Consider the following 9,347-nt stretch of genomic DNA (forward strand, 5'->3'; position numbering starts at 1 on the left):
TCCCATATATGACCTACTGTGTGGAAATATGGGGTAACGCCTGTAAATCAAACACACTCCCTGTCTTAAAACTACAGAAAAAAGCAATCAGAATAATCAATTGGTCTAAATATATCGAACCCACAAATCCACTATTCATCAAATCAAATACAATGAAATTCTATGACCTGGTTGACTTCAAAATTGCCCAATTAATGTATAAAGCACATAATAATCTCCTTTGTCAAAATATCCAGAAGCTTTTTGAAATCAGAGATAGTTGTTATAATCTAAGAGGTATTAATCAATATAAAAAATCCAGAACAAGAACAAACATCAAGCAAAGGTGTGTATCAGTAATAGGTGTCAATCTGTGGAATAATTTCGAAACGGACCTGAAAATGAGTAAATCGCTGGTTGAGTTCAAAAACAAATTCAAAAGATTAGTACAAAAAAACTACACAAATCAGAGTTAAGAAGATAAATTTGATATATTTATAAAATATAGTAATTCAATAGAATTACATTGATCAATTTACTAAATATATGAAAGAAATGCAGTATTTATAATGAATATGAGAAAATTGATATATAAAGGAGAAAGAATGAGTATTTATATACAAACCGAAAGGTGTATAAATAGATAAGTACAGTACACATAAGGGTAAAAGTATTTGATGGTATGTAGATTTTTCTTCTTTGTATTGAAAGAGATCAATTCATACACTGCGACATAACAAGGGGTAGGACTAGATAAGTTATTTACTTCTTCCTACTCCTTTGAACATAAAACTGTGATGATGTCTGTCCTTATTTTTCTTTTCTTTTTATAATTTTTACTTGCCTTCACTTTTGTCAATCTGTTATTGTATTGTATGTTCTATATGTTCAATAAACAAACAAACAAACAAACAAACAAATATTTTCTGGGGCTGGGGTGCTGGTGTCTAAGAGGAGAAATCGCCTTGGAGCAAAGACACTCCAAAAACTTTTGTTCCTCAATAAAATGTCATAAACTAATCACTTTTTTGTCTTTTATTTCACATGATTTAACAAAAATGTTCTACATAAGTTAAAAATCTGAATTGTAACTCAAATTTTTCTTTACCTACCGACCAACTCAGTTTAGCATTTACACAAACAAGGAATTTCTTTACCTGCAATGATTTTATAACTACTGCAGGGGTCACTATTGGGTGACCAACACTGGGTCAATACACTCCTTGAGGTATCATCATCCCATCATTACTACATGTTACATCACACTGTCACAACAATTAAACTCATTATCTTTCGTCACACACAAATGTTAGGTGCAGTTAACAACTACTGCATGGTTATTTGCTAAATTATTCTCTCAGCATTTATTAGTTTGATAATTGAATTAGATTTCCCATAATTGAAATTTGAAGACACCTACTTACCCTGCCACTCATGTGCAGTTAGTGGTCAGTATGGAGCCAGTCTTCTTATTCACACATACCCATGCCTGATAACACTGAGACTTTTGTCCCTGTCTTTGACGAGGCAAGACATCGGCTTTCAGGAAACAAAAATCACAGTTTTCAGCAGCTTGATGAAAAAGAACCGACTAAACATGGCCACATACCACGTAATTATAAGCATCAAGACTCTTATAGGCTTTGAGAGTCTCGTGTGTGAAAACACTCAGGGTATTTATCAAATACAGGCAGCGGTGCGTGAGCCGACTCTGTTCACCGACGATGGCTTTCGCCTCCGAGATGTGCGCACATCTTCATTACGTCACTGTTGTTTGCAAACATTGAACTGGCCTATATATACAGTGCTTTGAAAACGTATTTGCCCCCTTGTTGATTTCTTTGTTGTTGTTGTTGTTTTTTTGTTTTTTTTTTTGTTCTGTTTAGTTTTTTTTTGTTACATCTATCCACACATAGGTTTCAAATCATCCTAGCTGTTTTTGGGCAGTAGGTAATGGTTGATAGCCGATCACCGGGCAAACATAGACGAACAACCGTTCATCCTCACAATCACACCTTGGGACAATATTCAGATCGAGTGTTCCACTAACCTGCCATGTGCGTTTTTGGAATGTGGGAGGAAACCGGAGTGCCTGGGGAAAACCCAAGCAGATACAGGGAGAACATGCGAACTCCACACGTGTCACAGTTACAGGTGACCTCACTAGGGCAATGCATGAAAGAGCAATCCAGGTTCGAATCCAGGCTCCGGGGTTTCGAACCCTGGACCTCTGGACCTACATGCTAACCAGTTGATCAATATACATACACATTTTATATACAGTCAAACCTCAGTTTTCGAACGTCTCTGTTCTCGACCAAATCGGTTTTCGACCAAAAATTTCGAGTTTTTTATGCCTCGGATTACAACGAAAATCGGTTCTCGACCAAACTGAGCGCACTTGAATGCGCCACTTGACTCCTCTCGCCTTCCTTACACGAGGAAGTGACGCTTCCTCAGGTAGACGAAGACGTGACGCTCCCTCGTGTAGCGTTCCATTGTGAGCAGATGTGTTCAATAAAGTTTTTTTTAAGAGAGCGTGGTTCCGGTTTTCGAACAAATCGGTTTTCAAACAGCCTTCTAGAACGGATTATGGTCGAAAACCGAGGTATGACTGTGTGTGTGTGTGTGTGCGTGCGTGCGCGCGCGCGCGCGCGTGCGTGCGTGTGTGTGTGTGTGTATATATATATATGAGATCCGCTTATCCTCACAAGAGGGGGGCGTGCTGGAGCCTCTCCCAGCTGTGTTTGGGCAGTGGGCGGGGTACACCCTGAACTGATGTAGTGCCCTCTCCAAGTCGGGGATGAGATCTTGCCCCAAGTTTAGGAGTTTAAGTATCTTGGGGTCTTGTTCATGAGTGAGGGCAGGATGAACAGAACATGTCACAATTATCTGCCCTTGTGAGGATAAGCAGATTAAAAAATGGATGGAAAATTTTTACAAGAGGTCGTGTGGAAGCAGAGATGGGTTAGAATTGAGCGATTCCCATGTTTGGTCCTCGAGAACTCCTGTCCAGCCTGTTTTACATGTTTCCCCACCTCCAACACACGTGATTCAAATGATCAGCTCACCTGCAAGCCTGATAACAATCCTCTGGCCCATTAAAAGCATTTTCATCCGAAGTGAAGATATTCGTGGAAATAAAAATACCCGTTGGCCATTTTGAATTTAATTCATTTTTGCCAATCAGTTGTTTTCGTTCTTTATTCTGTTTTATTTTTGTAGCAATAGATGCCCATCAAAACGACTCATTTCCTCCTATAAATGAAAGAAATAATGGCAATAAAAAACATTTTTTTACTGCCATTTGACATTTTTTTTGCCCACCGAATTTTTCATAATAGGTGTCATTTGAAAGCTGGAGTTGTGAATGGTGTGAAAAAGGTAAGAACCTCCAAGCAATTTTTATTTTGTGGTAATGAGAGCAATGTTTTTTAGACTGTAGTCTACAATATAGTGGACATTGAGGAACGTTGGAAACCAGCGTCTTTCCCCATACTAAACTGGAAAACATTGCCATGTACAGGCCAGAAAGCGCAATTGCTGTATTTTAAGGTCGAAAGTAGAGCGCAAAGGTGGAGCCAACTTCAGCGTCATGGAGGACGTCACCTTGCACCGTGGGCGATGCTGAGTTCATAAATTGAGATGGGGGGACGGGAAATGTAGATCAGATACACAAGGAAAGTCTTCATGGAGCAATTGTCTCAACGGAACGCGAGGAGAACCTCTCGACTCGGACAAGTGGGAACCATTTGCGCCGTGCATCTGTCGTTATTTATGCTGAGCACTGCGCTGCTTGTATTAGTGTTGGTTGTGCTTAGAGGAGGATGTTCCCAATCACCTGCCTCAAAGGTAAGAAGTCCGCTTCATAAAGCTCGCAGCTAGCATATGGCTCCAATAAACACACAAGGTTAAGTCCTCTGAATTACTCTGAAATTAAGAAATAAAACATCCTGCTACTATTTAATCTTCATAAATTTAATCCGTTCCTGCCACGCCCCCCTAAATGCAACAAAATATACCTGTAAATTATATTGTAACTCATAAAAACATACAGTAATGGCAAATAGAATGGAAATACATATATATATATATATATATATATATTTTGCCCCTTGTTTTTTTTCACTTTTTCTTCTTCCTCTTGACTGCTGCTGTACAGTCCCAAAGAGTTAATTCTCTGTGACATTTCCTATAAGCTGTCCTGTGCACATTAACGATGCTTATGTTGGTTTCTTTCACAGTCTGTGGTGCATGGAGGCAGTCTTTCATCAGGTAATGCTATGTCTTTTCTTATACTCGTAAAATGCACAACTCTGGTGTAAATTACCATTGTGTGGATTTCTGTTGCAGCCCTCAGAAGCCGTCCACACAAGAATAAAGTCGAAGCTGCTATGCTCACAGGTAATGTTGTTCCTGTTAATAATATTTAATCCAACCATCCATTTTCAAGACCGCTTATCCTGAACAAGGGTCACTGGGCGTTGGGGGGGCAGAAGGCGGACAACTACATCCTGATCTGGTCAGCAGTCAGCCGTAGGTTACATTTAGAGATGAATAACCATCCACACCTACAATCACACCGTCACTGAGTGGGAACCGATCCCACGCTGCCCGCACACAAGTCAGGCGTGTGCACCACACGACGATGGCATTTAATATAAAATGTTACCACTTAGTTACAATAACGATAATTCTGTCTTCTCAAATAGGCTACATTTAATATTTCTTATTCAACAAGTTGTCAAGTTTATTTGTATAGTCCTGCAATTGGTTGGCAACCGGTTGAGGGTGTCCCCCGCCTACCCCCCGAAGACGGCTGGGATAGGCTCCAGCATGACCTTGTGAGGATAAAGCGGTTCATAAAATGGATGGATGGATGGATTTGTATCGTCTTAAAAACATAGCTTCACAAACCCACAGTTGACAAATATTAGTGAAATCCACCAAAACCACCTTTACCTGACAAGTTAGTTTCCAATTAAGGAGTATGAGTCATTTGGCCAACAAGGTGGAAAAGGAAAGAACTGTTTGCAAAAATAGACTGCAAATTTCCCCACTGTGGGACAAATAAAGGATATCTTATCTTATCTTATCAAAGGTTTTGAAGCCACTGGCTGCAATGGGGTGTCTTGTCCAGGGAAACCAAGACAACAAAAGTCTTTGTACAACGATGAGATTTATTTCAGCTCCAATTAATGATGAAACACCATTTACAGATCTGTGAGGAGCGTCCCTCCCCAAGCAGTGGGTTGCGGCTCCTCTTCTACCATTTTTTTTTTATTCTTGGGAGGGGTTAAAGTCTGACGCACAACCTTGCACTGCAACTAACCTGCATAGGAACACTTGCCAACAATTGAACAGTTAATTATAAGATACAAGTTATGAAGTTAATTTCCGCTACAGGGGTGCAAAACAAAGCAAACAAAAGGCTCAAAGGAGATAAGAACTCCATTTGCAGTGCCAAGTGTACTTAAAATCTCTAACCATAATGTGGCAAGCCCGGGACAGGACTAAACCATATGGGAAAGGTCTGTTGGAGAAACTTACACTTATTACAAGCGTCAGACGAATTGGGGAAAATCTCAGAGCTTGAGCTTGCTGATGATCTGATCATTTGGATCAGGTGTGTTGCAACAGGGAGACTTAGAAAACATGCAGGACAGCGGCCCTCCAGGACCGGAGTTTGACACCTATGATTTAAATGATAAATATGCAGTGAGAAACTTTACACCAAGTGATGCTGACTGGGTTGCCAGGTTGGCGTGAATGGAAAAAAAAAAACAAAACATTCTTTTTCTTTCTTTCTTACCTTCCCTCCTAAAAAGGCAAACTGTTTTAAGATGCAGTTTTCAAATTATAAACAAGATAACTTGGCAAGTCATGCCATTAAGTCAAAATCAAGTCGAGTCGCTGAGATACCAAGTCAAGTCAAGATGTTCCCAAGTTTTTGGCAAGCAAGTCACAAGTCCTAAAAATAGCAACTAGAGTCTGACTTGAGTCGAAACAAATGATTCAGTATAACGTACATGAGCCACTTGTAGCTGGTCCATTTAAGGAGCTTCATTCAATTATGCTGGGGAAACAAATATGCTGGTTGGCATCCATGTTTCATCCATAGCAAGCCTGGACAGAATGTGAGACACATGAGGGACCGCATCAGAACATGACTGGCTGGGAGGGAACATATTGGCATCCGTGGCTACGGGCCAACATTGAATGTGCCTTTGACCCTGCGTGACTCAGCAGCCACCTGGAGCATAGTGGAATCGAAGCACATGGAAGAAATCACATGATTTACTGCTTAGAAATCAGAGATTTCCTATAAATAGATCACCAACATGAAAAGTTGTCTATGGTTAAAAAAAAAAAAAAAGCTCTTGTGACGCTGGAAGAAAATTTGACGCGGAGCCATCGCCAACAGAGCGGAGTCAGTACAACAAAGTAAACGTTTGTGACATGAGCAACAACGTCCAGAGGGCAGGAGAAAAAATAAGTGTCTTCATGATCCCAAGCGTACATGCAAATAAGTAAATGGCCTGGGCTTCTGTTGGAATAAATGTTCATAAGTTTTCCCATATTTACTCCTATTCTTTGACAATCTAGGTGTGACCAAAAGGTCAGCTTTTAAGTTAACATCCTTTTGATGAAGTTAACGGCTTCTGATAAAAGTTACCAGCTGCTCGTGAAGATAACATCAACTCAAGGACGACGCCTGTGGGACGTCAATAACGGCAATCACGGATTACTGACCCCCAGCATGATCCGTCTGACCACCTCAGTAACGCATTGTGTATTCTGATTGTATGCCCCATTTGGAGGACTCATTGCTGTTCTCAAACATGTGAACACTCCCCCACACCTATTAGAAGATCGTGTATCAGGGACATCCTTTCAATAAATGCAAGGAGACAAACGCGCTCTCTTCAGAGTTGCGCCGGAACCTGTAACGGTCTACATGGCAGAGCCAGCTGGAGAGCTGCTCCGAGATTGTGAACCGAGACACGGTTCATCGCGCTCTCTCTTGCAAGAAAGACAACCATGCCTGCCTCCTAAGTCTTCCTGTTCCTGATGTATTCTTAGCGTCTGATTACCAGCAAAAACCTAACAGCTTGTCAAAATTAGCTCAGAAGTCGACAGAAGTATTTGCCAATTTAAAGAAAAAGCAGTCTAACCAATTCCGAGATCCTCCACCATGCAGGATTTCATGATTCATTGTTTGAGGAATTGTCCCCTCTGTTCCAATACTTTTGAAGGTTTTTGATACACCTCATGTATGAATGTTTGTTCATTTGAGAGGCTAAATGTTGCTTTTCAACTGTTATCCTTTTAGCTCCTCACGACAAGAAGACAGTTGAGGAATACCTTCTGTGGGAGAGTGTGAATGGAAATGCCCACCTACATGGAGGCTTCCGCTACTCCAATGGAAGCTTAGTGATTCCCACGAAAGGCTTGTACAGAGTTTTCCTGCAGCTCACTTACGAGAGCAACACCGAATCGAAATTTGATCTGAAACTCTCCAACACGGTGGTCCTTTACCATGATTCTTATCCCAGCGACGTGACTCTCCTGTCATCCGTCGACACAGTAAGCCACAGCACAAAACAATGGAGTAAATCACTTCATACCAGCGGCATATTTTTGATGAAGGCTAACAGCAGACTGCGAGTGAAATCGGCGAACGCCAACCTCATTTCTTCAGAAGAACATCTGGTGTTCTTCGGGGCTGAACTTCTGTCTCAGTAATGTGGTGAAATTAGTCAAATGTTGCACAATATTGAATGGAATGCACGGGTGTCAAACACAAGGCTCAGGGGCCAGATCTGGCCCGTCACATCATTTTATGTAGCCCGGCAAGGCAAATCATGGCCGTTGACTTCATGTTTCTTGCTAAAGCACCAAAAATTTCAGATTGACTTTTATTTGACTTTTAATAACATTGATATATTGCAATTGTATTTTTTGTTACCACCTCCCCCCTTTAAAATAAATTGAAAAGTAGTAGAACAAACAATTTTTGACTAGCCTCTGATTTAAAAAATATCCATCCATCCATCCATTTTTTTACCCATTTATCCTCCCATGGGTCACGTACGTGTTGGAGCCTATCCCAGCTGTCTTTAGGCAGACGGCGGGCTGCAACCTGAAATGGTTGACAGCCAATTGCAGGGCACACAAAGACAACCAACCATTCACACCTATAATCACACGTAGGCATAATTTTGAGTGTTCAATTAACCAACGATGCATGTTTTCGGAATGTGGGAGGAAACCGAAGTACTCGGAGAAATGAACATGCAAACGCGAAGGCCTGGACTCGAACCCTGCACCTCTGCACTGTGAGGCTGACGTGCTGAGCAGTCGACCACCGGGCCGCCCATTCCAAAACTGGTTATCCATTAATTTGTTGTGTGTGATAATTTAAAGTGATCATTTATATGGGTTCACAGTCATAATGGGCCTCCATGGGAAACTAGAATGTGATCGATGACAAAAATGAAGCTCACACCCCTGATGTAATGTGGTGTGGTTACAAGTGTGATGTAAAAATAGCTGCCCTCTTTGAACATAAAATTTAAAAAGCATAACTTTGATTACGAGTGATGACATGAAACAAAAGTATTGGGACACCACTCGAGTATTGAAGGCTCAGACAAGCAAAGGGTGCAGTCAGACGGAGGAAGCACAAGAAGAAACCACAGGAGGGAAAAAAAAAACATCCAAGGGGTGCTGATCCACGCTGAGTGACTGAGGCCCCACCATGGAGAAACACTGGCACTTAATATATAAATAAACAAATAAAAAGGCTTTACTTTAAATGAGCAAATAAATACAGTCAAACCTCGGTTTTCGTCCATAATCCGTTCCAGAACGCTGTTCGAAAAACCATTTTTCCCATTGGAATCAATGTAAAAAAATTTTAATCCGTTCCAAGTCAAGAAAACCACTTTTTTAAATGTGCTGCAGTCGATGTAAATAAGTTTATATAACGCAACATACAATTTTACAAAAATTGTAAAAGTATTATTCCTGAATATTTATTTCACTTTCAACCACTCGACATGTTCAGTGGCATCAGTGCTATACATACACATATCGTTCTTATTGTTTTCTTTGTATTTTTGCCCTCTATGGACAATAAAAGCGGTATTGTGCTATGACCAAAACATAAAATGAATCTATATAAATAAAACATGAATTGGAATATTTCATATCACACAATTTCTATGCTTTGTCTTTGATTTAAAGATGACAATACGCAAAAATCTACAAAAATTGTAGAAATTGGAACATATGGGGTAACCCATGTGTTACACAAATCGTAGAAATTGTAACACAAGGGTTACACCACTTTTTTTTTTTTTTTT

The 9,347-nt window shown here is 40.4% G+C and overlaps 1 protein-coding gene across 3 annotated transcripts; it reads left to right on the top strand.

The window, feature by feature from the left end:
* Positions 1-3,032: 3,032 nt before the first annotated feature.
* LOC109510544 (tumor necrosis factor ligand superfamily member 15) lies at positions 3,033-7,731 on the top strand. Of its 3 annotated transcripts, XM_019860919.1 has the most exons (5): positions 3,033-3,363; positions 3,506-3,831; positions 4,224-4,254; positions 4,333-4,383; positions 7,313-7,731. In XM_019860919.1, the coding sequence occupies exons 2-5, from the start codon at positions 3,670-3,672 to the stop codon at positions 7,723-7,725; spliced, it is 657 nt and encodes a 218-aa protein (XP_019716478.1). In that variant the 5' UTR covers positions 3,033-3,363; positions 3,506-3,669; the 3' UTR covers positions 7,726-7,731. The 3 variants fall into 3 exon arrangements, with proteins under 3 accessions (XP_019716478.1, XP_019716476.1, XP_019716479.1); XM_019860917.1 differs by having other exon boundaries at positions 3,033-3,831; XM_019860920.1 differs by lacking the exons at positions 3,033-3,363; positions 4,224-4,254 and having other exon boundaries at positions 3,704-3,831.
* The last annotated feature ends 1,616 nt before the right edge of the window (positions 7,732-9,347 follow it).

This window comes from Hippocampus comes, unplaced genomic scaffold, assembly GCF_001891065.2.
Source record: "Hippocampus comes isolate QL1 unplaced genomic scaffold, H_comes_QL1_v1.1 scaffold130, whole genome shotgun sequence".
NCBI lineage: Eukaryota > Metazoa > Chordata > Actinopteri > Syngnathiformes > Syngnathidae > Hippocampus > Hippocampus comes.

Bases quoted from the DNA above. Each gene is read 5' to 3' on its own strand.
- LOC109510544 (XM_019860917.1), top strand. From the start codon at position 3,670: ATGGAGCAATTGTCTCAACGGAACGCGAGGAGAACCTCTCGACTCGGA. The intron at 3,832-4,223 runs GTAAGAAGTCCG...TTTCTTTCACAG, and splicing joins CCCAATCACCTGCCTCAAAG to TCTGTGGTGCATGGAGGCAG. The intron at 4,384-7,312 runs GTAATGTTGTTC...TTATCCTTTTAG, and splicing joins CGAAGCTGCTATGCTCACAG to CTCCTCACGACAAGAAGACA.